Consider the following 26,637-nt stretch of genomic DNA (forward strand, 5'->3'; position numbering starts at 1 on the left):
CACACGTCGTCGTAGAGGTGCATTGAACCCATGTTTTGTAATGGAAAAGTTGCACAACGTGAAGGTCTGTCCATCAGCTTGTCCACAGACTTTGCGAATACTTGGGAGCAATTCCGGGTCACTGGCAAGACAATGCCACTGTCGCTTGGGTATACATGTTTGGCGACGGACCTAATCGTTTCATACGTGCTAGATGAAAACCAACAATGGCTCGACGCACCTGAGTGGCTTCCACATTGGAGGTGGGCGTTGCGAACTTTATCAGAAATGGTGATGGTATCTAGGCAGGTCACCTGGTTACTTGAAATTTTAAAACACTTCCCTCGAGCCTGGGTATCCTCCTCAAACCCTGGTCTGGGCTTGTTTTTTGAACTGGAAGAACGATTTCGTCGTAAGATTGATGAAATACAAATAGATAGAGGTAAAGGCTCTCAGCGTGTGGAAACGGAAATATCAAAGGGATACACGTTGATCGACCAAATCCTTGATTCTAATTTGGAAGTTGAAGAGAAAACTCCTGAGCGAATTCTCCAAGAAATCCGATCTACAACAGCTGCGGGTATTGAAACAACGTCAAACGCGCTAACTGTCATAACATACCATCTTCTCGACAATCCAGACAAACTCCAAAAACTTCAAAACGAGCTTTCCATTTTGGAAGACGGTGGCAATTCTGAGCAGCAAGTCCACGAGCTGGGAAAGCTTCCATACCTGGTTTGTCTCCTGGTGTACGGAACCCAGATTGACAGAAGGTTAACTAACTCTTCGGTGTTAGACTTCGGTCATCCTTGAGGGATTGCGGTAATGATGGCCAGTGGAAAGTGATGTAAAGGATGCCATACTGAAACTTGACTCCTAGGTTGTCGTACGGAGTAAGCACACGGCTGCAACGGAAGTCGCCTGAGCAAGCAATTCAGTACAAGAATTACTGTATTCCTCCAGGAGTAAGTAGACGGTGGACCAACTATCTTATTATTATTTGAACATCGACAAGACGGACCTTGCTCATGAGCCCTTTCTTCCAATTGACAGACTCCCGTTGGAATGACATCGGTTCTCATGCACCACAATGAAACCATCTTCCCAAACTCATGCAAGTTTGTTCCAGAGCGCTGGCTGGACCTGCAGGAACGAAAGCGACTTGAGAGATACCTGGTGTCCTTCGGGAAGGGTTCTCGGCGATGCGTTGGGCAACGGTTAGTTTAGCTCTTTTCCAAGAAACGGTGCTGGTTTATGGCTCAAGCCAGTTTTAATCAGCAAACTCACCAATCTGATGCTTGCTCTACCATTTAACAGTCTAGCGCAGACGACACTGCTTATCGCAATTGCTACTATTTTCAGGAAGTTTGAACTTCAGCTGTGGGGTACGCTAAAGAACGATATTGAGATTAGCCATGACCTTTTTGTCCCAAGGCCAAAGAACACGAAATCGATTGGTTTACAAGTCCGGGTCTTGAAGAAGTACTAGGAACATAGATTCCAGGGTCCTTTTGTATGTATGATGTCTGAGTATGTATGGAAAGGGGCACAGGGTCATGTGATTGCAAGCAACCTCATACTGGGCCAACTTCCGTACCGTCATCACATTTCTGCTGAACATGTTAAGAGTTAATTCCCAAATCGGTTGTTTTGTGCTTCAGTATTCGTTTAAAAAATGAGAACTTACATTGTCAAAGCAGTGGAATTGCTTGGAAGTAAGATACTGAGTTTTCAGTGAGTCCTCACTTCATGAGCGTATATTTACTAGTTATTGACTACCAAAAATAACCAGATCAGAAGGGATAAACATGCTCTCCCATTGACATCGGGATAGCTATGCATGGGCAATATGCCATTAGCTTTATTAGGCTAGTTTGGTTTAAATGGCACCGGCTTCTTTTTGAACTTCCACAAACTTTGGGTTCGGACAAAATCTGGAGAACATGGTCCATAGTTTGCTTCAAGTTGCTTGGAACACAGTTACTGCTTAGGGTGCCATTCTCGTGAATAATTATTAATACTCATTGCGGGGTGACATGGCTACACGTCAGAAGTACCTCGATAGCCTCTTATTTGGCCTTGGTACCCATAGCTCCAATATTATTCTTGAGAACCAAACTGAATGCGGACACCAAATCCGCCGCTACTTCTTTGACTAATTCACATTATCAACTCTTGTCGAAGGTTTTTTGCCCTGACGCTGGGCCATTCAGGTTTCAACGTTGTCGGATTTAATATTCATTCGGGTAATTCTGACCTCGGTAAATATACCCGACGGTGCTATCGTAGTTTGTCACAACCCTCAAGGGTCTGTCAACTGCAGTTTGTCTGTTGACTACAGTTTGCTTTTCAGGGATATTTGACGCTTAAAAGATTAATATATTTATTTAGACGAGCCCTGTACCGGAAATGAAGCCCGATCTTTACTAGAGACCCAAGTCTAGTTCCAGAACGCATTCCGCATCCCCGTCAACTTCCGCCGAGTATATGGTAGGAATTGATTCGATTCAATTCTATTTCAAAGGGCGAGTTTTCGCAAGGTATCTGCCGATCATATTGATATTTCCCTGTTGATTTTCCCTAGCATCTATATGGCTTCTAAAAACATGGATGTACCCACATGTTTCTTCCCCTGTTGTGTGTGGGCTGTGGTCGATGTCACAACATCTTCCTCTCCACACGCCTTGCTGTTTCTGATTTCCCATACCCATTTCCATTTGAAGGCCTTTAATATGTCATATGGAAGACTTGGCCAGCAGAGTGTTTCGACAAAAGCGCATTGGTCAATCGGCCCAGTGGGCTGAAAACATCCAGGGTCTGGAAGAACTGAGCCGTTAGATCAATAACTAAAACTCAAGAATCGCACCTTTTACATTTTTCTTGCGTCTATTCCAGAGAATTTTTTTATATCCTTGACGGAACAGGCCACTCAAGTTTCATCGATCCCACTTTGGAGACTGTCGTGCGGATGGACATCCTTAAGGTTGTTTCAATATCTGTTGTGGAAACCTATGGTTTCCATATTTTTGATCAAGTCACCACATCATTCAGTCGGCGGGTCTTTTGGACCCTATTCATTGTTCAATATGTCGTTTTAAAGACCTATTGGATATGGATCTATCCGCTCATTGCGTCGCCACTACGTTCTCTTCCTGGCCCAAATGTTTGTGTGCATCGCTCTGTCAAAAGTTCTCATGGACAGAAGAGCTAACTCTCTCCCTTGGTAGTATACACAATTTCTTCTTGGTCAGACCTACAACCAGATCACCGCTTCCTGTCCGAATTCGATTGCCTTGGCATGGATGAAGAAATTTCCTGATGCGGATCTAATTCGATATTTTGCTCCAGGGAACCACGAAGTGGTTCTTGTCAATAGCCCAAGAGCATTCCGCGAGGTAACATTTACCCACGCGTATTCTTTCGCCAAACCAAGATTCTTTAAGCGTTTAGTAGGGGACATGATTGGAGGCGGTCTTTTTTTTGCCGAAGGCGATGTCCACAGAAAGCAGAAAAAGTTACTTGCCGGTATTTCGAGCCTCCATCCGAGCTGGACCTAGAGCTTACCCATTGCATTGGAGTTGAGCTTCTGACTGACAATTTGAAGGTCCTTTTTTGAATAAAAACGTCAAGCACCTACTACCCGTTTTCGAACAGAATGCTGATGAGCTTTCTTCTTCCATCGAGACACTTGTTGTGGATAGTGAAACAGGAGCTATTGAAAGTAAGAACTGGTGTCTGCAAGTTACAATGGACAATGGTAATGTTTGGACAGTTTCATGCTTGATATCAAAATCGTTACTTGATATAATCAGCCAAGCAATCCTCGGACTCGAGCTCGACGGCCATTCTATTGCCAGCGAGCTTGGACGATGTTATCATACAATATTTAGCTCTACCACGATGTCCCGTGTTATGCTGGTTCTCAATACGTGTGTGCCGGTACGACGGCTTTTACCAGTGAAAACGAACCGAGAATATACTGATGCAAATATTGAGATAAAGCAAATTTTGAAGAAGCATGTACAGCAGCGAACTCACGAAATAAGAAGTTTGTGGAGAGAAAGATTGAAATCGAAAAACAAAGACATATTGACACTAATAATTCAAGAACAACTGAAAAAAAGTGATGAATTCCCTGAAGATGAAATTGTCGACCATGTAAGCTTAACTTCTGTCAATGAATTCGGCCTACGATCGAATATGGTTCTTTCCCTCCCCTCCCCCCCCTTTTTTTTTCAAAAAAAAAAAAAAAAAAAAAAAAAAAAAAAAAGGGAATTTACTAACCCAAAAATGTAGCTCCGAACTTTCCTAGCTGCCGGTAAGTACCGCATGTCTTCCATATTGAACCCGATAGCTAACAATGAGAAATAGGACTAGAAACTGTCGGAGCCACCATGCTGTGGGCATTTCATGCACTAGCAAGCCACCAGGATGTACAAGATCGCCTGCGAAACGAAATTAACGCAGCGGGCGACGGGAAAAGCAGCGAGCTCAAGTATTCAGACATCTGCAAGCTAGAGTTGTTAGATCACTTTGTCAAAGAAGTTCTCCGCTGCTATCCTCCCTGTAAGTGCCTTCCTCACTAACCGATATAATGAACACTAATAGGCTAGGAAGAAAGCTGATGGTAGCTCCAATTTTAGCCACATGTTCCATGCGTGAAGCCATTCATAACGTTTCAATATGCGGCCAACTTATCCCTGCTGGCACACATGTCCTCATGTTTCCAGTTATGCCTCAGTCTAACAGTATTATATGGGGTAGAAATCCGGAGAAATTTGATCCTGATCGTTGGAAAACTTTGCCAACTTCAGCTCGTGATGGATACACATTCCAGGCGTTCAATACCGGTCCGCGAGCCTGCCTAGGTAAATCTTTCGCAATGCTTGAGGTCAAGGTCCTGGTTATGAAGCTCGTAGCGCGATGGAGGTTCTGCCATGTGTCAAAACCAGTAGTGTTGCAGAAGATTGGGCTGCTATTTAAACCCGCTAATGGGCTAGAATTAAAAATTGAATCTGCGGTTTTGACTTGATCCTCTTTTTTAGACCACTGTACTGTGATAATGAACGTAACTCTTAATAATAACCTTGGAACCGCGAGAGTTCGGCGGCCAGTAATCCTTTCCTCTTGACAAGCTCGAGACTCAACAACAGCAACCATGCAAAACCCAACACCACAGCCGGAAGTCGACCTCAACCCCGTCGCCTCCGCCTCCTCCTCTTCCAACCCTCTTCCCGCACACCTAAACCCGGCCAATTACCCGCAGACCCGCTACTTCTCCGACTCAAACATCCATCTAGAACTAACCTACAACCCCCTCGACCCAACAAAGAGCCTCGCACAGATCCGCTCGCCCCACGCAGGTGCCAACGTCCTCTTCCTGGGCACCACCCGATCAACGTTCGACAACCGCCCCGTTGCCCGCCTCACATACACCAGCTACGCACCCCTGGCGCTGCGCACATTGGAGAAAATCGCCCGCGGTGCAGTGACCAAATATCAGCTGTGTGGCATAAGTATATCGCATCGCCTGGGCGAGGTCCGGGTTGCGGAGGAATCAATTGCTATTGCCGTCGCTGCGGGACATAGGCGCCCCGCATGGAGGGCTGGGGAGGAAGTTTTGGAGGAATGTAAGGCGGCAGTGGAGATCTGGAAGCGGGAGGAGTTTGTTGGGGCTGGGGAAGAGGAGGGCGAGTGGAGGGCAAATCGGGACACCGATTCGCAGGGTAACTATCGCGGGGATAAAGTGGCAGAGGGCTAAAACTGTACGATTGAGAGGGGGGAGAAGTGCTGGGAGTTATGCTACTAATAAGTTACTGGCTATGATAGTTCTCTTCTCGTGATACCTTGCATATTCACGTCTTTGATTTTATTTGGGTATTGAGATTCGGATGCTCCTCCACTTCAGGGTAGAGGAGTGGGTGGGGTAGGATTCGGGTTAGCATTCTGGTTTGATAGGGAGGAAAGGGCATTGAACTCCAAGGATGCACCCACGAGCTCTGTTGAATAGAAACTATATACGCCAATGTGTGTACTTCCGTCCCTGCGTCATTTTGAGTTTTATTAAAAGAATAAGCAGGTGGCTACGATTCCTTCATGGATTAGATTCTGCCCACACTAGGAAGAGATATCCCAATGCTAACAGTTTGTTAAGTGATGAGCAGAAGTATTTTACGCTATAAGCTGGATGCACTTACAACACCGCTGTGTACATAGAGATTGATCTAAAATATGGGTAGTAGCTCTCCTTCATACTCTCCGTGATAAGCAAGAAGGGATACAACTATGTTGGTTTAGAACGAAAATGCGTTTTGAAAATAAAGCTTCGGAAACCGAGCGCAGAGCATCAAGACCTCGGCCAGTCGAGGAAAGGGTTGCCTGTCACATCCCACAATGTTCCATCCACAGCACGGTTACCAACCCACTCCTGGCATAATGAGATATCGCTGTCACCTTCCTGCTCCAGATTAGGCGGGATAGGTACTTCAACCGCCACACAAAAGTGGTCAGACTCAGACATCTGTACAGAAGCCTGACCAACATTATGACTCAACCAAGCACCCCTTAATCTCCCCAAAAGGGTATCTTTTGCCGCAGCATGATCGTCCTCGACGAAGCTCAGATCATGACTAAAGCCTCGCTTAGTATTGATGACAACAACGCGCTTGAGTTTTGCCAAGGCTCCAAATCCAGCGGGGTCATTTGGGACTTGGTAGAATATCCCATCTGCACGCGGAAGGACCAGATGGGTCAGGTTGGAACAGCGTTTGATACCTGCCACGAACGTAGCATCATCGACGCAAGCATTGTACAGGGCAAGGCGCCGCAATTGTGGCCACGCGGGCCATACCGCGGGTTGTAGGTGGTGTTCATCCGTGTCCAGATAGAGCTCATCTTGCATGGAGCAGAATTCTTCCAGGGCAGTCAAGCCGGAAAACGCTTCCCGAAGCACCGGACGTACGAGATGTTCATCATATTCCGGCCGGAGGTAACGCAGTGGCAGGTTGATAACGAGGCGGGTGAGTGTTCTCTTAATGTCGGACAGCAGCAGGCTGACATTCTGTGCAATGCTGGGAAAATCGAGATTCTCTTGGGGGAAGGGACTTAGGAAAAGTCCCTTGGGTGCTGCGGTTGTGAGATCGACTAGTGACCGTTCTCTGAGATGGACGAGCTTTGCTAAGCGATCACTGGACTCTATATATAGGCAGTGCTTCAAGAGAAGACCTTTTGCAGTGCCTGATGTAAGACGTGACACCAGCGTGAGGTTGAGCAAGGTTTTTGTCACCGGATGCGGGGCAGCGAACGCCACGGGAGGTGGAGATGGAATAAGGCATCTGATAATGTGCAAAATGAGTTCGTTTGGAAGCGCAGGCACTTCCATTTTTGCTCGGATCTTATCTCGAAAACTAGAGGAGAACCTCTGGAACCAAAACTAAACGGAAGAGACTTGAAAAGGAGGAGGGGCAATCAAGCATGTATTGCACTATCCATGTATAGTTCTGAGCTGGCTGGCTAAATTAAATTGTGAGAATACTCGACCGTAAAATACCGGCATATGTGCAAAGTACCCTGAATGCACTTCTGGTACTCCGCGTGCCCATAATGGGTCTCTTGACAAGGCTTGAAAATAGTGTTTGATGTTGTCTGATGTAGGGTAAGAGTTGTTTAACCCGTTCCATTGCTTCTGCAATCCATCCAAACAACTCATCCTTGGTTCATAGTGATAAATAGGATGCTCCTTGGGTAACACGTCTATATGTCGTCCCTTTTCCATAAGTGACCGGAAAATTTTGGCAGATTCTCTTGAGTCTTGCTACAATCTTTTGGTTGGTTGTTTGTTAGATCTGCTTAGTCAGGGCTCGAAGCCAAACAAAGACGATGCGCTCAAATAAATTTTTGTCTTTCCTTGATTCAACAGAAACAAAAAGTGCGAATTGACGATAATGCTTCACATACCAGACAAATCTCTACTAACTTCTTGAGGCAAAACGTCATAGGTCTTGAAAAACAAAAATGAAAATAAGCACTCACCTGTACCGAAAACAATCATAACCTATTCTAAAAGCTACAAAAAGCGACGCATGCACTATATATCTACGTGCACACAAAGTTCATACATATATGCGCAGCTCGTTACGAGTCCCAGCCATGTTCTCCGTCATCCTCCCCAGCAGGCCCTGCCTCACTGACGTCGTCCCGCTCTCGTCAGACCCCACAGTCCCCGCAAACAACTTCGCATTCACATTTCCCGCCCTCCCCAAGTTCTCCCACATAGTCATCTTCCTTCTTCCAGGCGTTGTCTTACCGGCTGACACCGCAGCAGCAGTATACGTCCAATTCCCCAAAGACCTCATCCTCAACCCCAACACCGGAACCGCTGCCCCTCCCCTCTCATCGTCCGCCACCAATGCGGACCCGGAATTTAAGTTCCTAGGCGCAATTGCCAATGAGAAGCCATCCGCAATCTTCAAAGTCAACTTCCCTTCCGCGCGGCGACGTACTGAGGCTGAAGAAGAAGATGATATGATGGATGAAGGCACTAGTGTCACTCCTGCCAACACAGTGGATATAAACCCCAACGCTACAATCACACTGGGCATCACCATCGAACCCGTGCAGGCCGTTGCATCAAAGATCGCAGACCTCCAGAACCAGACTCAGAACCAGATCCAGCTGCAGATGTCGTCGTTCCCGTCCACAACGGACCTACTCAAATTGTCCACAGGACAACAGGGTGCAGCGATGGCTAAGTGGGCACCATCATCAGTCTCAGCAAAAACCCTCGCAAAGCAGATTATTGGAAATGCATTTAACTATTTGGCTAGCTTTGCAGTTTCAGACCCTAGGGTGCCAGGTGAGGAGGTTGTGCCATTAAGAGTGTTTAGAGATTGGTGGGCAAAGTTTGAAAATAGGATTGATGCAGACCCTGGGTTTTTGGAGAGGGTGGATGCTCCCTAGGCCCTATGCTTTATTGTTCTCTATGTGTGTGTTTGGGTTCTGAGGTCTGTGGTTACAGATCACAGATGATGACACTGCAAAATTTCACTTCATATGCATGAACAAAAGATATCCATAGCGTTTTGTTTATTTATTGCTCTGATCTGCGATTAGGACTATTGGGAGCTGCAGGCAAAAATCGACATTGAACACTTATCACAGTTATTTCTACCAACAAACGGCAATATATTTAAATACTACTGGTGGTATTGAAGCATCTATGGACGTGGAGTTTAAAAACCAGAAATATAACAAGGGCAAGGATGTATGCAATGTTCAGCAGAGCAAGCCGGCTCTTACAGCAGCTCAGTCATTTCTACGCAGCGTCGTGACTTTATATTAAATACCAGTACCTACTGCTATATTGCGCGTTCAAATTCGACATTCTTTTGTTTCCATCATCTCATTATCATATTGACTAGTTACTATTCCTCACTTTGTATGCTGGTGTACTGCTCTTTTATTCTCCTTTATTATGTATGTACAGTATTCGCAGCCAACTTCCTGACGCACGGTAACGCTAAACCAGATAACGTTAATACAGGGGTTTTTACCCCAGGGAAAAACCCGAGACGTGCATCCGGTCTGGGTTTCCGCAACTCATCCACCTGGTTGGAATACGCGGAAGGGCGATGGATACACTTCAGTCCCTCTTCGACCTGTATAGCGACTGCACACCGAGCCAATTGCTCACTGCGCTGCTTGGAGCTCTTCTTGCCGTTTGGACGCTCAAGCAGGTCGTGTTCAGAAGCGAAGCCTGCCCCGTTGAGTATCAAGTGCCAATCCCCCCTGAGCTATCGGATAAATGGGACCCAAAGACGTGGGATGATGTTAGTGAAAAGGATAGAGATATTTTGGAGTGTCAGGCAAACGGGGTAAGTTTTGCCCTGCTGAAATAGAAGTACTATTCCAAAAATAACTTTCTTGAAAACCGGATGTGTGGACGGACTTATTAGTATCACTAATATATTTTCTATTCAATCTAGAAATGGAACAATGAGAAAATCCTTAGTTATTGCCCAGCTGATGGTCGTATTCTCGGAGATGTAAATCATGGAATTAAACCAGCAACGAAACAGGATATCGATATCGCCGTCAAACGAGCGGAAGCTGCCCAGTTGGTATGGCAGCATACAACTTTTGCTGAGAGGAGGAGAGTATTAAAAACACTGTTAAAGTGCGCATGCGAGTCCCAACCACTGTACTTTACAGCCATATTTTTTTCAGCAACTAATGATTTGTGCCACTTTGCAGATATCTTCTTGAACATCAGGATGAAATCGTTTCCGCATCTTGTCTGGACTCCGGAAAAACAAAAGTTGATGCCGCATTTGGCGAGGTCTTGGTTACGGTCGAGAAGCTGAAGTGGACTATTGACCATGGAGAAAAATCCCTCGCGACTGACCGTCGCCCGACAAATCTACTTATGATATACAAGAAGAACACTGTCCGTTATGAGCCTCTTGGAGTCATCCTCGCCTGCATATCGTGGAACTACCCATTTCACAACTTAATCTCTCCGGTTATCAGTTCCATATTTGCTGGAAATTCTATCATCATTAAACCCTCCGAACATACAGCCTGGAGTTCCCTCTACTTTTGCGATGTCATACGAGGAGCGTTGGCAAGTTGTGGACATCCGGAAGATCTAGTTCAGACCGTCGTTTGTCTTCCCAAGGAAGCAGATAGTTTGACATCTCATCGTGGCGTGAACCATATCATTTTCATTGGCTCCCGACAGGTTGCGCACCATGTCTGCAACTCAGCTGCCAAGTCACTCACTCCTGTCACGGTGGAGCTCGGTGGAAAAGATCCGGCTGTCATTCTCGACGATCCAGCCACCGTCAAGGACATTGCTAGTATTACCTCTATCCTCATGCGGGGCGTCTTTCAATCCGCTGGCCAAAATTGTGTTGGAATTGAGCGCGTCATCGCACTCCCAGGAACCCACGACAAAATCTTGGAAGCGATAACCCCTAGAATAAAAGCACTCCGTCTCGGATCCGTGCTCTTTGAATTGAGGGAATGTTCAAAGAACCCTGGGCGAGGACTCTCAACTCCTGACATGGGAGCCATGGTCTCTCAGGGAACATTCGACAAGTTGGAAACTTTGATCGCCGAGGCGGTCGAACAAGGCGCGCGTCTCATCCACGGCGGCAAACGCTATAAACACCCAAAACACCCTCTTGGGCATTATTTCACACCTACGCTTCTAGCCAACGTGGACACTACCATGCGGATCGCAAGCACCGAGCTTTTTGCACCTGTCTTCCTCCTCATGCCGGCAAAAGACGTTCCCGATGCCATCAGAATCGCAAATTCCACAGAGTTTGGTCTAGGAGCGAGCGTTTTTGGGCACAATCGAAAGGACGTCGAGAAATGCGTTTCGCAAATCAACGCCGGGATGGTTTCTGTGAACGACTTTGGCACGTACTATGCTGTGGGGCTACCATTTGGCGGAGTGAAAGGCAGTGGATATGGTCGATTTGGCGGAGCAGAAGGGTTGAAAAGTTTGTGCAATATGAAAGCTATTTGTGAAGATCGGTATCCTTCAATTCAGACACATATACCACCGCCTCTCGATTACCCTATTCAAAAAGGGGATGGGTTGAAAAAAGATGGACGGGGAGCGTGGGAAATGTGCAAAGGGATTGTAGAGACAGGGTATCAACCTTCCCTTGTGGGTAAGGTGAAGGGTGTGGGGAAAATTTTGAAGAATCTATGATGATCAGCGAAGTGATCCAAGACATTTAGTTCTACGCCTTCGAAGGCTAGAATGCTGCATTGCGCTGTTCAATGCCAATGGTAATGTTTTTTAAAGCCGCATTTTAATAACTAATACAACCCAATTAATTGGGATTAATTTCATTCAGATATTGATTGTCAGAAATTATTTTCTTGACAATACAAAAGGTCTTATTAAAGCAATGCATGGGGTGGAAATGGGACATAACGCGGGACACGGAATGGTGCGCAAAATCAAACACCGGGTACTCAAGCACGCAAAGACCTCATCGCAGTTCCTCAATAATCACAACGATACCAACCCTACAGTGTTCTCTCAACACTTGCAAAGCCAAAAACAGTCGTTGCTTCGTCAATGCATGCCAAGGTGGCCCGAATGGAATGGTGCATTTAATCATCAATATTGAATGAACTATTTCCGTCAGCCCGTACGGCCCTCCCACCTCCGGCTCAACTCCACTCCTCTTAGACAAAAGAACCTCACTCTAAACCCTCGTCCTCGTTAATCCGTGCCGGCGTCTACCGGTGGTATGCGTTGTCAGGGCGCCCCTTCTCCGCCTGGAGCAGCCGCCGCAGGTCAGACAAGAGATTATAGCGTTGAATATGGACACAATTCCGCTGACGATGGAGGTTAGAATAGCCCCAATGGTACTGGTGATAGCCATGAGACAAGCCCCTATGGATCCCAGAACACCTTGGATCTATTTACCAGGAAGATCCGCGTTAGACATTATTGGAACCCCGTTGTTGCGTGGCGAGTCAGGGAGGATTCACTTACGCAAGAAACAACAGCGCCCATCGTGAAGATATGATGGTTCTTGTAGGTTTTTCTTCTTTTCGTCTCTTCGGAGAGGATGCGCTAATGAAATATAAATTTAGAAGTCAATCTCCTCTACTATTTTGCGTACTATCAGTAGGCCAGAGCGAAGTAGGTTATGGGATATTAAGTTGGAGATATAAATGTAGAATATTCGATAGTTCCTCCGGACCTGAGATAGTGGAAGTCTACTTCAGTATATATACGGATTCTTCTGATCAAAACCATGATTTTTCAGAAGCTACCTGAACTTATGATGTCGTTTCTTACACTATTTCTAGGGATAAACCCTTGCAGGATTGAGGTCAACCACGACAACAGTCATCGTCATACGTCCCCCTAAGGGGCTAGAATTAAACTGCCAATACCTATTTTGCCATAGAGAACCCGGGCGCAAAGAACTACGCTGACGTCGGGTCCCTTGATGATGTTTATCCCAAATAGGAAACATCAAGCTAACCTCAGGTTAAAATTCAATTATGACGTCACGCTGACATCACTGTTATTTTTTTGGGAAATTCCATTTTGAGAGCGCTAAGCGAAGGCGGTGTGCTCAGGCAGAACTACCCCCGTGAACAAACTCGACATATTTTTATCTTCGTGCTTTGTTTCGGTTCTGTGAAGGTGAAGAACGCCTGACAGGGTTGGTAGATTCCCTATAGAAGTTTGAATTTCTATACATGTTAATCGAATCAACCGGGAATAAATTGAATGACTGACGATAGCCTGACTCCGATAAGGGTCAGGGGTAAGCGACATAAGAAGCCACTCTTTCCGGACAAAAAGGTGGCACGAAAAGGACGCACGCATGCTGGTAATGAATATCAGGCAGGCCACCTTCCCGCTAAACCAGCCAATGGAAAGTTGCGGGAAAATACCAGCTCCCACAATGACAAAAGGAATAAGTGTGGGGGTTCGAAGAGCAGCCACCTTGAAGCGCTCCCAGCAGAATTGATCGAGAAAATCTTCCTTGATTCACTAGAGCTCAATTTAGCACGGGCATCACCACATTTTGGAGCCATACTCTCCAGGAAGCGAATCTACAAAATCTTAACTTTTCTTGCCTTCTTCAATGATTATAGACCTGGGAGAGATAACGTACCTCCCGGATATCTCTCAAACATCCTCCGGCCCCTGAAATACGTTCCTTTGGACTTTGATACACAAAAGGCGCTCCAGAATGATGTCATTGGTTGTCGGTGGTTCAATCTACCTCTTCTCAAAGAATGCCAGCGTGATATGTTTTCCACAATATTGCAGACGTGCATATTTGGTCCCTCACCACTTGGACAGTCGATGGTGTTGGATTCCGCGGCAAGAGATGTTTTGAATCAAAGCCTTGATGAGAACCCAACGCACTGGAGCATGAACTTTCGAGGAACTGACAAACACAATAATCAATGTGTTTTGAATATTTGCCCTTCAACGGTCTCTTTTACTCATAGCCGACTCGGGACTACGCACTATTTACCAATGGCTGTTTGGACAATTCCCGACAAATTCTTTGCAAAACAGCCGTGGACAGAGGAAAAATTCTGTCTTCTACATCACCTCCTCACGGCTTCTCCCTATGGTCTCCTTCCAGATAGGCTGGAAGCGTTTTACCCCAGTCTATCGTCGTTAGACATCTCACGAGAGAGAATACAGGAATGCATTCACATCGCCATCATGGAGGAAAATATTTGGATGCTTTGTGAATTACTTGCTTGCGATGAAAGGGCATATCAGGCTCTTAATGGAGGTGACATTTTCAGGTATGAGATACGCGGTGAACATTTCATAGCTGCCGTAAACCGATCCGAGAACCCAGGCCTTCTTCAGATTCTGCTCCGTGCCCACGCGGAGTCGATACCGTATGATGACCCGGACATTACAGCGTGGGCGTTGAGGCAAGCGAATCATGGGTTCGGTCGATGGCTCCTGGGCTATCTCATTGAAGTGCCATCTCGAAGGCAGTGTGGAGTCACGCTTTTCACAGGAGGCTGGGATTCACGTCGCCGCCGTAGCGGACGTGATTATCCAAATGATCCAGGATGCTCCATTTGGTGGGCCGATTTTGAAAGATATGCAGGTCAAAACAATCTTATTTAGTGAGCACTACTAAACTCCGGTCGCTCATGACATGGTTATGAAATAAAAAATGATCGTGGTCACAGCATAATCTTTCTCTTTCAAACATACATGCACAAGTCATTTCAGTTCTCAACAAAAACTGATCTAAAATATTGGATTTAAGAGTGCAGACTTTCAAGAGCATTAAAAAGATGTCGTGTATAAAAGTCGGGGATGAGTATCAATTCTAGATGAGAAAATGGTCTCCGATCATGATCGAGTCCGGCTTTTTCCTAGCCCTGCTCATCTGCATCAACACTGCATCGAAGAATACAGGATGGAGCAAAATGTACGTGTACAATAGATCCACATTAAGATTTGAATTCTGAGCCTCGGCCGCCTGTTAACCGCAACGGTGTGGCCCAATGTTCTGTGACGATACCACACAAACTTAGCTGCCAGTCGCGCGTCATGCTGTGTCCCATCAACTAGCGATGTTCCTTAGCCCATTCCCTAGAATTTTTACATACTAGTATTTTCAGCCGAAAATAGAAAATCTGCCTATTCCTCTAATTTTCATCTTTGTTTTATTTATTTATGTATGGTGTTTTACGTATCTGTACCTGTTTCCAAGCCTCGCCATGCAGCCAGAACCAGAACCCAGCCGCCCTTGCAGCATCAATAAAAATCCCGGGCCACCCACCAGCCAGGCCGAGACCTCTTTGATATACCCAGCCGCAAGCTCTCAACAGCGTTTTAAGGGAGCCAATGACGAGATGCAACAGATGCGTTATTATCCTGCATGTCCTCCGTACACATACGTATACGTATGTACAAGTACTAGTATTTCATACATTCCTCAAGGGGTGGCTCGTATTTTCGCTTGCCATGTACGCAGCACTGCGAATGATTTTTTTATCGACTTCAATTTCATCCAAGCCAGCTGGTTAGCTTTTTATACTGATTCACTAACTACTAGTATATCTTCGCGATGCAAAAAAGAACAAGAAATGAAAAAGGGGAGAAACGAAAAGAAAAGACAAGGAAAGACATTTATTTAGATATATATGATAGATATATAACATGAGCTTCTCCAAAAGGAGGCGATATCATCCCACTCCCATCCATTTGATAAAAAACACTTTTAGCTTTAACTTCTACATCAATTTATCATTGCAGAATCGTAAAATTTCATCGTTGGAACGACAGGAGAAATCCCTCGGCTGTAAATGAGAAAGGAAAGAGGAAAAAAAAAAAAAAAAAAAAAAAAAAAACCAAACCAACCCTAAACCAACCCACATTAGTTAACTGCGACTTGAGTAAAATTTAGCTTCCAAAGATTTCCCTTTTCCTCTCCCTATGTTCATACCTCGCCATGAGGGCTTTGATATTGTGGTCAGCCGGAACCTCCCCCTTGCGATCTGTGAACAAAATCCTCAAGAATGGATCATCGTCCGACGAGCCCGCATTTCTAGCAGCTGCGTGATAATGCGTCCGGCGAGCCGGCCACGGAAACGCATATCCATAATTCTTAGCACGGATGTGCATGCCTAGCATGTGCTTGAAGGTCTCTAGGTCACGCGCATCAATCACCCATCGTAACACAGCCTTGGAACGCTCGCGTCGTTCGTCTTCGTCGATGTATGCTTCTGTAGATAGCAGGGTGAGGAATTCCAGTTTCTCGGGCGTCCAGGGTGGGCGCAGGAGGTGATCAGGCATCCGGCAGGGTTCACGGATACTGCATGAGGGGAGACGGAAGACATCTGTCTCTTGGAAGATGGGACTGCGTTCGCGGATCTGGACGGAACCGAAGTTGAACCAGATGGCTACTTTACGCGATTCTCCGTGCGTGGTGCGGGGTATTGTAGCACCCGCGCTAATGCTCACGCTGGCGTTAGTGATAGGTGTGGGTGTTGGCGTTAGAGACGTGAATATAGATGATGTTGAGTGGTTGTTCTCCGGCTGTATCAGTTTGTGTTTGGGTGGTGCTAGCGGTAGTCGGCCCTCGACAGTGAGATCACCACTACCCCGGCTCCCAGGGGGCCTGGGGTCGAAGCGGTCCATGGACTGCCAGTAGGGCTTGAGATTTTCCAATTTCAGGCGATCGGCGCAGGATATTATAAGGTCTTTGCACTTTTGGCGGATAACATGTTCTACGTGCTCCCGCTGACATTTGCGCATGAGAGATAAGGTGCACCACCGGCATTTGAGAATTTCGGTTTGAAGAGAAGCGCGTTGCGAATTAGAGAGAGAGAAGTAGTCGAGTGGAAGGTAAGGTTTTGTGAAGAAGCCAGTTCGGGCAGACTCATTGTTGCTGCTGAATGCTAGGCGGATGAGCCAGGTATGGATGACGTCGTTGGACAAAGCGTGGGCGATGGGGAGAGACGCGCGAGGGAGATTAATTTCTAAACATTCAAAAAATATTTTTTGGATCAACTCGATCGGGAGTCGTTCCAAAGGCGCCTTTCGCAGCGAATGACGCCGGTACTGATGATGTCTCGGACTATCAGCACTGGGCTTGGGCGAGCCCCCTATTGTCGGATTCATTGGAGGCAGTTGTCCGAAAACCATGCAACCTCTGACCGCGGAGATGGGATGTCGTGCAGAGACATCCGCCAGGAATGTCTTTGAACAGTTTTATCCGTTTTGTATCCAGGGAGGGAAAAAGGCGCAAGCTTATATGCTGAACGTCTCAGAACAGCTAATGCCGGCGGTCAAGTCACTGCGCCGTGGAGAAGAGCCAATGGCTTATTGCCTATCAGAACGCATTACTTTCACCATTCAAAGTGTCGCAGGGGAAACAGTTGGGCAAAAGAATCGAATTAGAAGCAGCGTGGGAAGCCGGTTTTGAACTCCGTATATGAATTTGCCTTTGCGAAATGCGATATTTTATAATTTTCGTCCGCCTCCGTAGAAAGGGACCGAGAGCATTCAATGAAAGCGGATCGGACTTCGTTGAAATGTAGATCCTAGTCTGTTTTGCATGTACGGCGTATTATTGAAGTACCCAGGCTTGTTGTTGCGTATTTTGCTTTCATATCAATTGAAGTGACAGGATATGACTAGTGCTAAGAAGAGAGGGGATTAGCCCAATGTGTAATCGGAGTACTTTAATCAATATATAAATTTATATCCGGGTCGCCCACCAGCCATTTGCAGGGTGCAGAACAAGTGATCGGGATATAAGATACCTGCTGGGGGTGCAGCATTTTAAAACCCACGAGTTTTCATTTCATGTACACTTTGCCGGAGGAATGCGACGCCATAAAACGGGCGCTTGAGCGGGCTATACGTATCATATGCAGCCTCTGCACAACTCGTGCTGTATGAACGGGAATGACCTTCCCTATCAAAAGTTGATCGACCCAGAAAATGTTTATATATCTGCGGCCATGTTGCCGCATCCACGCCTGCCCCTCCAAACCCATCCGTCCCAAGCGAGGGGCGCCACCTTTTCGAAAATGGGAAAAAGCAAAGAGCACGGGAGGGCAACGGGACGAATAAGCATGCAAATGGCTGTGGAGACTTTGATTTGCGTAATCTGACATCCTTGAATTCCTTCACTAGGGCAGGGTTGAGGGGCCCAGAGAGATAGGTTTCTGAAGAGAGCTTATGACGACGAAAAAAGGGTAAAATTTACTTGGTTCCCCCAGGATTTCACCCTCTTCTTGCCCGGCTGGATTGATCATGGACTGGGCGGTTCATGGAACCACCCAAGGCTGCGTCTGTTTAGAGTTGGATAGTAAGTTTTGGACGAACAGCCACAACTCAGTGTACACCACCCATGTCGCGGTGAACGCCTGTTCAGCGACTGAAGGATGATGCCGAGACTCCTCCATGAATAGTGGTATCCAAAGTATCCGGGCCGTCGAGACAAGGATGCACCATCGGGCTCTTGAGCCAGCGAGATGGCTGAGCCGTTTTGAACGGGCGGCGTCTCAGTCTTGGACTGCTATTGACCTATCACCTAGCGGTCGGGCTGTATACTGTACTTGTGATTGGAGTAAGCCATGATTTCCCCCCACGCGGATGCGTGAAAGTACCTCAGGATCGCATACCGCCTATTCAGAGACGACCTCTTTTAGTATCGTTATTGTTGGACCTGGTATAGTTGACCCCATCTGCTGGGACGGAGCATTTGCCAGACCCCAAAGAATGGTTCACCAGCCGCCCTACGAACCTGACTGTCGGGTCCAGCTGCGTACTATGTAGGTTGGACCGTTCTGCTGGGAATCCGTCTGTGAATTCGCCTTTGTTCGCAGCAAAAATGCCAGTTGAGGTTCCAGTGAGGGGGCGAAATAACCTCTCCCGCCCTGAAGAACCCATCCAGGCGGGATTTCAAGTGGCCAACACCGAATTTTCCACATTTCGATGATTGGCGGGCGTGAATATTAGTAACTTTGGGGTTTTTGTAAATAACTACCCTGTCTATATCCATCATCTGTTGTACGAGGTAGTTACCGCAAGCGTAGCCTATGAAGAGGCAGAAACTTTAAGATCCCTTCAACCAAGCTTCAGGAGGACGTTAATGATAATTTCTCCCTCCAAGATTCCTAAAGAATTTGGCAATCAGCAAGGGCCCTGTTTAGGGGAACTATTCGACCCCACAGCATGCCTAACTAAAGCGCAATGTTATTGCTTCCCGTTAGGACCACGTTTACGCCCGGCCTACAGTTGGATATTTCATCAATCTTACTACGTGCAGCAAGGCTCTTAGCACGTCTCCGTGCGTCGCTCCATTAGAGAAGAGAAATTTCCCTTTGAACGGAAAACGGAATGGGCTTTTTTTTGCGTCGTTGACTGCAGACTTCGACATACCGCTGCCTTCATCGGAGCAACACATACACCTCTGCAACGGAAGTTGCTTACGGAATTCAGTTTTCACACTGCGACGATCACGCAATGGATGGATTTGGGAAATCCTCCTCGTATCGTTACAAACCGAAAATGAGAGGTGGGTTCCAGTTCATAATTGCCTTGGGGTGCTGAAGCGCATTCGTGAATATCTTGCGAGCGGCATGCCCAACTCGCAGGACTGCGTATCCTCTTGCATGCGTTCGAGCCGTGTGGCATTTGTCGGGATCTCGTTTAAGCCCAACTGGAACCGTGTTCGCAAGCGCTGTATATATACCTCTCTCTTTATCAAGATGTGAAATAAATTTAATGGAAGACTCAACACAGATGACAAGGAATGGTTCCCCATTGCGAGAGGGGTGAAATAAATCCAAGGTAAGTTGAGGGACCAGCCAGCCATATTGGAGATGACAACCTCAAATGGTCTCCGGGCTAGCCCCGTGAAGCAAAGATGGATTTGGGGCGATAGCGGGGCTAATTCCGCATTATAGTATACACATATTCCCCCAGGCAATTGAGAAGGGAAGAAGTATTGAGAGTCAGCTGGGTACACTCCATGTAGTTGGGCCACTACGAGGGATGCTTGTTTCACACGATCGTTGAATATTAGCAAAAAAAAACAAATAAATAAATAAATAAATAATCAGTATTAATGATAATCCGAGGCTCTTGTAATAATTTTATTATTACTACGTGCAGGTTCGTCTAACGATTGTTAGTTGATTGTTCCTGCTTTCCCGCCGAAGCCCTCACGGCACCCAAAAAATGAATGAATCAAGCCAAATCAATTCATCGTTGACTCTTCAAAATCGATATGCAATCTCCCTCAATCCCCCTTTCCTCTCTCCATTCATTCATAATTCTGCATCTCATATGTGCTCATAACATTAAGGCCGCTTCGTGCGGTTCAAAATCGCAAGACATCACCACTAGGAAGAAAATCCCAGAACGATGTAATCGCATGACGCAATATCTAAGCGAAGATATTAGCTGCTTGTTTTCCAGAGGAAAGGCGAGGAAACGCAGTCATAGAAGAAGAGGAGGCAAAAGTGTATCAGATATAATTTTGCCCTGTCAAAGGCGGTGATCATCAATGTATAGACTATGTTGACCGTCGTGATAAAATTGTGAAGAATCATCATGAAATAGTTGGGGGGAGGGCAGATAAATGGAAACAGAAGGTAAGTAGAATTACACACCTACATTGCAGAAGACTCTTACCCAAGCTGAAACTACCCAACTGTAGTGTGTCTTGCTCAGAGTTAGTGTCGGAACAGTAGTTTTCTTCACATAATGGCTGAACGTAGTCAAATCAAATCAGGTATGAGACGGTATCGTCTTCGTCAACAGAAGCCGACTTGGACATATGCTTGTCTATTTGATGTCATGTATCATCATGAGGATGTAGGGAGAGTTGCGGTTGATGCGACGTACGGTCAGTGGTGGGGCTAAAAACACGCCTTGTCGCCAGTCCAGCAGGCGCCTGCGTCAAGAGAGAGTTAGTGGGAGACCCATTAAGGAAATTGGATATTTTATTCAAATGGACAGATTATTTTCAGAAAAGCATGAATGGTATTAAAAAAGAGAAAATTGTCTGCATCGAAAACTCGAATAAGACTCGTCATCTAGGGAATCATCATAGAATGGATACGGATAGGAAGCAAAACTTGAAATGTTCGCGTACACACCTAACACGTCTAGATTTCTAGCCATATTTACATTATACTCACCGGTTCTGCAATGTTGAGAGAAGCATTAGAAATGAAGCTAGATATCGAGGTGTTCATAGCGGAAAATAGATAATGGAATTGCAGAATCAGTGGGCGAGGTTTTCTAGGCCTGCCACAAAGGGCATGTCCATCATAACCGGGTTGTGATATCAACACCGTCGGAGCCCAGTGCCATTCATCCTGGAAAGTAAAAGTGGTGGGAACAAAGGAAAATGTGGCTAGGGCTCATACGGGATGGAGCTCGTAGCTTCCACTAGGGTCAGCGGAAACTATTGCCTTCTGGGACCAGAGGCCCCACAAGCTCATCTATTGTCAAGTTGACAGGTTAGCGGATGTCATCGAATTTCGATATATATTGAGGAAAAGTAAAAGAGTTTGTTGAATCAGTAATAGCCATTTTGTATCGTCAAAAACCCGAAGGTCTCGGCCGGTAATTTCCAGCGTATATTATACAATAAATGATCATCATAAGAGAGCGATTTGAGTGCGATCTGGACAGGAGAAAGAGCGTACCATTGTGATTCCAGATGCGATGGGTGCGTGGTCAACGCGCTGTTGATCCTGTTCCAAGGTCAGCCTGAAAGCTCTCCAAAACAATAGTAGAGCCGTAATCTCAAGGAAGAAAGGAAAATAAATATAATATATCAGTCTGACATGCAAAGCAGTTTCACACCCCTAAAGGGGTCAAAGACTCTAGTTTATGCGGTTGTGCTTGATCATCACCAAAAGGGAAGACAAAAACAGGCTTGATGACCAGAGGGAAACATACCAGGTATGTGGTAAGTAATTACAACGCACGACAAGCGCCGAAGAAGCACATGCACAGCTTTAGCAGAGACATATGGATTCTCCATGCCCAATTGTAGGTGAAGCATCGGTTGTGATCACGGTTGATGTTGGGAGAGAAGCTGAGAGAAAATAAAAAATTCGAGCTTTTCAATAGCGCCGCTTACCGAGACGCCTTTCCTGATACAGTTTAACTACCACTGGCCCCTGGAGGTTTGCACTGTTTGCTTGTCTGGTAATTCTCACCTCCCAGCATTTGAAAAGCTTCATTGATTTCCCCCAATATCCGCGGATCAAGTATTAATTATCACGTAGTATTAACTAACTAACTGCTGAATTAGAAGTCAGTGTAGTTATGTAATTTCAAGTCACTTTCCGCTACCACTGTAGCTAGTAGCGGTCAACCAGCTCCAGGAGCAAAACAAAACGGTCCCTGAGCATTCAAGTGAGGGGCAAGCTTGAGCACAGCGTCAACTCATCCACATAGAGCGACGTTCACCCCTCATACATTGGGCGGCATTCTCTTCAAATCAATGACTATTATCCCATTTCCCCTTCCTGAGCCTGGCCGTTTCGCAATTATCATCAATTTAACTGACCACCATCACTACCACCGCGGTTCAACCTTTTCGTCGGTTGCTGACAATATGATGATTAATTTCCAAGATTTGCTTTCATCATGAACTCAAAACCGGCCGCTGGTGGGGATAGCCGGCGGGACAAGCTCCGAAAATAACCCGGATGAGCTAGAGTGGACGTTCCCGTTGGAACCATCGCAGATGCACCAGGCTCATCATCATGGCGGGGTCCTGAATTGTATCACGATGAGGAATGGCCAGCAAAGTATTATTGAGTAGTGAGGTCAATACACCGGTGGGGTGCACCACAGCACAGGCTACAACAATACCTACATCGTAGAAGGAAGCAGATGCGGTCCCTGTGTCTGTCTCTGTTCTCCTGGTTTCGTGTGGTGTGGTGTGGGAGTCCGGTTGTCCACGGTACGGACTGGGTTTTTGCTGGGGACCGTTTGCCTGGGTTTTCCGCGCTACATGAAACCTCGGCGGCCGTCTCCATCTGTATATAAAGGAGGCAACTAACTACGCCAGGATAACAATAATAACTAGATGTCAATTGACCATCTGACGCTGCTCCGAAGTCTGTCTGCTTTGCCCTTTGGCCTTTATTCTCTACTACATCATCCAACTTTTCCAGTTGGTTGCGATTCTCCTTTCCCCTCCTCCATTTACCCGGGCATAACACTCTTCTCTATTCCATCCATTCCCACAGACAGTTAAATTTGGTTACGTTCGTTCTTCGAATTATTGTCTCTTATCCCTTCGCCCCCTCTCAGTCTCAATACTTGTGTATGTGTGTGTGTGTCTGTGTTCTATTCTTCCAACAGATGCTATAGATCTTTTTAGACAAAGAAAAGCTATCACCAAGCTCCTTCTCGCTTCCCGACCTCTCTTCGTCCGCCCAGAATATACCGGAAAGAAATTCGTCAATATGGCCGCTGCAAACGGCTCCTCTAATCCGCCCGTGGGCCAGGAAAAGATCAACACGGACATCATCTCTCTCACACGCTTCCTGACAGAGGAGCAATCGAAACACCCTGAAGCAACGGGCGACTTCACGTAAGTTGATACATTCCGCCTCTTGTCAGGATAGCTAAATCAGATTAAACTCTCCCTGGATTTGCGATTTAGTTCTAACTTAGTGAATGACCTTTTTTCACAGCCTTCTTTGCCATGCGCTCCAGTTCTCCTTCAAATCCATCTCGTACTACATCCGACGCGCCACTTTGATCAACCTCACCGGCCTAGCAGGTTCCTCTAATACTACCGGCGACGACCAGAAGAAGCTGGACGTCATCGGAAACGACTTGTTCATCGCGGCCATGCGCGGATCAGGCAAGTGCCGCATCCTTGTCTCTGAAGAGGAGGAGGAAGCCATCATTTTCAACGAGAGCCCCGATGCGCGATATGCTGTTGTCTGCGACCCGATTGATGGCTCCTCCAACCTCGATGCGGGTGTGTCCGTCGGTACCATTTTCGGCATCTTCATGCTCCCAGACGAGGTTCTGGGCCCCAACAACACCGTCACGGCCAAGGATGTCCTCCGTCCCGGCACTGAACTCGTTGCCTCCGGCTTCACCATGTACGGCGCCTCGGCTCAGCTCGTCATTACCATGAAGGGCGGCACGGTCAATGGCTTCACAATGGATGCTCTCTGGGCGAGTTCATCTCTGGGCGAGTTCATCCTGACCCACCCCGACATGCGTCTCCCCGCCAAGCGCGCGATCTACAGTGTCAATGAAGGAAACTCCTTGTACTGGGATGACTGGGTGCTCGAGTACTTCAAGGACCTGAAATACCCGGCTGACGGCAAACCGTACAGTTCCCGATACATCGGCAGCATGGTTGCTGATGCGTACCGGACACTGCTGTACGGAGGTGTCTTTGCATACCCCGCCGACAAGAAGAGTCCCAAGGGCAAACTGCGTATCCTGTACGAATGTGCGCCTATGGCCTTGGTGTTTGAGAACGCGGGAGGCCAGGCGCTTAATTCGAAGATGGAAAGATTGCTTTCTCTCTCCCCAGAGCATATCCATGACCGCAGTGGCGTCTTCTTGGGCAGCTACGACGAAATCGAGAAGGTGAAGGCGTTCCATCAGAAGTATGCCAAATAAGTTGGGTGGTTTTCCCCCTTCGTTTTTCTCTCCTTTATTCCGGATGTTTTAATCCAGCGTTGTCCAACAACTTTTTATTCAATTTTTATTTTTATTTTTATTTTTTATGTTTATTTTTGGCTTTCTCGTTCCGTCTAACTTCCATCATATTTGAGAATGACATTTTGCACAGAACAAAATGTTTCTATAAATGTAGCTAAGCTAGCTCGTATATGCTTCATGTAAATAGCACCTAGCAATGAGATATACAGATGCACCACTCTCTGATGTTCTCCTGTAATTCTCCCTAGGCAATGAATGATCTCTTTGAACAACCGAAGGCCAACCCTAATTGGAGAAACCAATGGTTTGTGGCGTCTCTCAGCGCATCTCTCGGGCTACCAAGGGACTGACAATCCATGCACATGACTAGCTATTTGACTATTTCACATTGTATGACATCATCCAGGAGCTCTGATAACTAGTTAGCGGAGTATGTATCTATCTATCCACTTTGGTTTTCCAACCTCGCAGCCTCTGGCTACATGTCACCAGATATGCCCCAAAGCAAATGGGGGCTTGAATATAAATAAATGATATATTTGCGTGAGTGTCCGCCGTTCACTGCGTGCGGCGGCGGCGGAGGAGGGATGCTGATTACTCCCTGTCGTCGAATGGGGTGGTACAAAGGGACGATGATTGCCCGGCTCAGCATGGGGTTGTGGTATAATGTTACACGCTTTTGTTTTGCACTTGCTCCCAATAGAGCTCACGAAGCTAATATTTCCCGATTGGGTTTGAAGAACTTAATGTACGCAGCCTATGTGCAGTACGTGCTTTCATTCGCTGCGGGGATTAGGTATTTAAGTAAGATAAAGCATCACACGTCTACTACCATACGTGATGTTAGCAAATCTCTTGTATGATCTTCCATCCCCCATCCATTATCAACATATCATATCCAAGCCCTTCCGCGCTCCATAGTTCGATGCCATTGTAAGTACCAGTCTTTTCAACGTCAGTAACGAAACCCCGAATATATAACCACCTTCAAAATTGACACCTGAATTTAAGTTCCGTACAAGGAGCAGAGCTCTATTTTGCAGCCTCGAGGAACCAAGGCTGAAATGTCATTTTGGGGCCAGCTGCCCAAGCAAGAAACTAGCATCCAGGCCTGACAGATGGAAGTATGGCCCACAGCCATCCCATCCCGGTAATCGAACCGTTAGATTATGTACGACGAATCTCAGTATGAAGAAAAACAAAGTATTAAAAAAAAACCCGTTGTCAAACAGGTTTGGCACATTCAACCGAGTAGTTTCATCAGAGAGGGTGGGAAGTTCCTAAAGCCCAATGGTGCCCATCTCCTTGTCAACACCATCTGGCATTGATTTGGCCCGTCTGATCGGTCTTCGACAGCGTGGAAAGTTGTGAGAATTGCTGCCATGCATCCGGATGGGCGTAGCTCAACGGGAGAAAAAACATCATCATGTGCTTGTACCCTGACCTCCGAGCGATGGCTGAATCTTATTCCCCGCTGTTCTGTATTGTTCGTCGATTACCTGGGGGGCACCTAGGCTTATTCATGCGATATTGATTGGCTGTCTTTGTCCTCAGAGCGACCAGCTTGGCCTGGGGAAAGGAGGCTGCAGGGGAACGCTAAACTATATATCGACTAGTTGCCTGCTCTGCTGCGGATTATCTTGGAAACGATCTCGTCATAGAATACCGGGTAACTTACAGCCCGCAATGTAATGGATGCAATACCTCGGCCGAGTCTGTGTCTGTAGCTTGGGAAGGGATGAAGCTTGTGACGAACAAACCCGCCGCCGTTTTTGCTCTCTTTCTTTCTTTCTTTCTCTCTTTCCCTCCTTGCTTCACTTCCTCGCTTCTTCTCATCTTCTCCTCTTTCGTCTTCTTGTTCATCTGCTGCATCTGCTGCATCTTCTTTCACCTTCTCTACAGCACACCTTATCCGCCCCTCCTCTGTTGCTATCTTATCATCAGCC

The 26,637-nt window shown here is 46.5% G+C and overlaps 10 protein-coding genes across 10 annotated transcripts in view; 8 read left to right on the plus strand and 2 right to left on the minus strand.

The window, feature by feature from the left end:
* HCBG_05760 (benzoate 4-monooxygenase cytochrome P450) overlaps nt 1-1,468 on the plus strand; it is a gene marked incomplete at both ends in the record, with an annotated part of 2,879 nt that extends 1,411 nt beyond the window's left edge. The window contains 5 exons of the mRNA XM_045432809.1: nt 50-752; nt 776-826; nt 860-944; nt 1,033-1,196; nt 1,297-1,468. Of these exons, the coding sequence (XP_045286925.1) occupies nt 50-752; nt 776-826; nt 860-944; nt 1,033-1,196; nt 1,297-1,468 (1,175 nt within the window). The remainder of the gene's footprint in view (nt 1-49; nt 753-775; nt 827-859; nt 945-1,032; nt 1,197-1,296) is intronic.
* A 1,479-nt stretch (nt 1,469-2,947) lies between these two features.
* Nucleotides 2,948-5,011, plus strand: HCBG_05761 (uncharacterized protein; the record flags this gene model as incomplete). Its single annotated transcript, XM_045432810.1, has 7 exons — nt 2,948-3,142; nt 3,207-3,504; nt 3,584-4,027; nt 4,088-4,137; nt 4,276-4,297; nt 4,351-4,545; nt 4,623-5,011. 7 exons carry the CDS (start codon nt 2,948-2,950, stop codon nt 5,009-5,011), a joined length of 1,593 nt encoding a protein of 530 aa, XP_045286926.1.
* Nucleotides 5,012-5,137: 126 nt separating this feature from the next.
* On the plus strand, nt 5,138-5,740 carry HCBG_05762 (molybdopterin synthase large subunit CnxH; the record flags this gene model as incomplete). Its single annotated transcript, XM_045432811.1, has 1 exon — nt 5,138-5,740. The coding sequence occupies one exon, from the start codon at nt 5,138-5,140 to the stop codon at nt 5,738-5,740; it is 603 nt and encodes a 200-aa protein (XP_045286927.1).
* Nucleotides 5,741-6,325: 585 nt separating this feature from the next.
* HCBG_05763 (uncharacterized protein) lies at nt 6,326-7,360 on the minus strand (the record flags this gene model as incomplete). Its single annotated transcript, XM_045432812.1, has 1 exon — nt 6,326-7,360. The coding sequence occupies one exon, from the start codon at nt 7,358-7,360 to the stop codon at nt 6,326-6,328; it is 1,035 nt and encodes a 344-aa protein (XP_045286928.1).
* Nucleotides 7,361-8,127: 767 nt separating this feature from the next.
* HCBG_05764 (DUF775 domain-containing protein) lies at nt 8,128-8,937 on the plus strand (the record flags this gene model as incomplete). Its single annotated transcript, XM_045432813.1, has 1 exon — nt 8,128-8,937. The coding sequence occupies one exon, from the start codon at nt 8,128-8,130 to the stop codon at nt 8,935-8,937; it is 810 nt and encodes a 269-aa protein (XP_045286929.1).
* Nucleotides 8,938-9,594: 657 nt separating this feature from the next.
* Nucleotides 9,595-11,863, plus strand: HCBG_05765 (meiotic recombination directing protein; the record flags this gene model as incomplete). The annotated part of the gene is made up of 3 exons (XM_045432814.1): nt 9,595-9,851; nt 9,963-10,153; nt 10,231-11,863. The coding sequence occupies 3 exons, from the start codon at nt 9,609-9,611 to the stop codon at nt 11,699-11,701; spliced, it is 1,905 nt and encodes a 634-aa protein (XP_045286930.1).
* Nucleotides 11,864-13,249: 1,386 nt separating this feature from the next.
* On the plus strand, nt 13,250-15,061 carry HCBG_05766 (uncharacterized protein; the record flags this gene model as incomplete). Its single annotated transcript, XM_045432815.1, has 1 exon — nt 13,250-15,061. The coding sequence occupies one exon, from the start codon at nt 13,250-13,252 to the stop codon at nt 14,627-14,629; it is 1,380 nt and encodes a 459-aa protein (XP_045286931.1).
* Nucleotides 15,062-15,916: 855 nt separating this feature from the next.
* Nucleotides 15,917-17,137, minus strand: HCBG_05767 (uncharacterized protein; the record flags this gene model as incomplete). Its single annotated transcript, XM_045432816.1, has 1 exon — nt 15,917-17,137. The coding sequence occupies one exon, from the start codon at nt 17,135-17,137 to the stop codon at nt 15,917-15,919; it is 1,221 nt and encodes a 406-aa protein (XP_045286932.1).
* A 1,290-nt stretch (nt 17,138-18,427) lies between these two features.
* HCBG_05768 (uncharacterized protein) lies at nt 18,428-19,743 on the plus strand (the record flags this gene model as incomplete). The annotated part of the gene is made up of 4 exons (XM_045432817.1): nt 18,428-18,593; nt 18,660-18,798; nt 18,986-19,221; nt 19,265-19,743. The coding sequence occupies 4 exons, from the start codon at nt 18,428-18,430 to the stop codon at nt 19,741-19,743; spliced, it is 1,020 nt and encodes a 339-aa protein (XP_045286933.1).
* Nucleotides 19,744-23,086: 3,343 nt separating this feature from the next.
* HCBG_05769 (fructose-1,6-bisphosphatase) lies at nt 23,087-24,902 on the plus strand (the record flags this gene model as incomplete). The annotated part of the gene is made up of 2 exons (XM_045432818.1): nt 23,087-23,594; nt 23,698-24,902. The coding sequence occupies 2 exons, from the start codon at nt 23,467-23,469 to the stop codon at nt 24,647-24,649; spliced, it is 1,080 nt and encodes a 359-aa protein (XP_045286934.1).
* Between the last annotated feature and the right edge of the window lie 1,735 nt (nt 24,903-26,637).

The sequence above is a fragment of the Histoplasma capsulatum genome, assembly GCF_000150115.1.
Source record: "Histoplasma capsulatum G186AR genomic scaffold supercont2.7, whole genome shotgun sequence".
Taxonomy (NCBI): Eukaryota; Fungi; Ascomycota; class Eurotiomycetes; order Onygenales; family Ajellomycetaceae; genus Histoplasma; species Histoplasma capsulatum.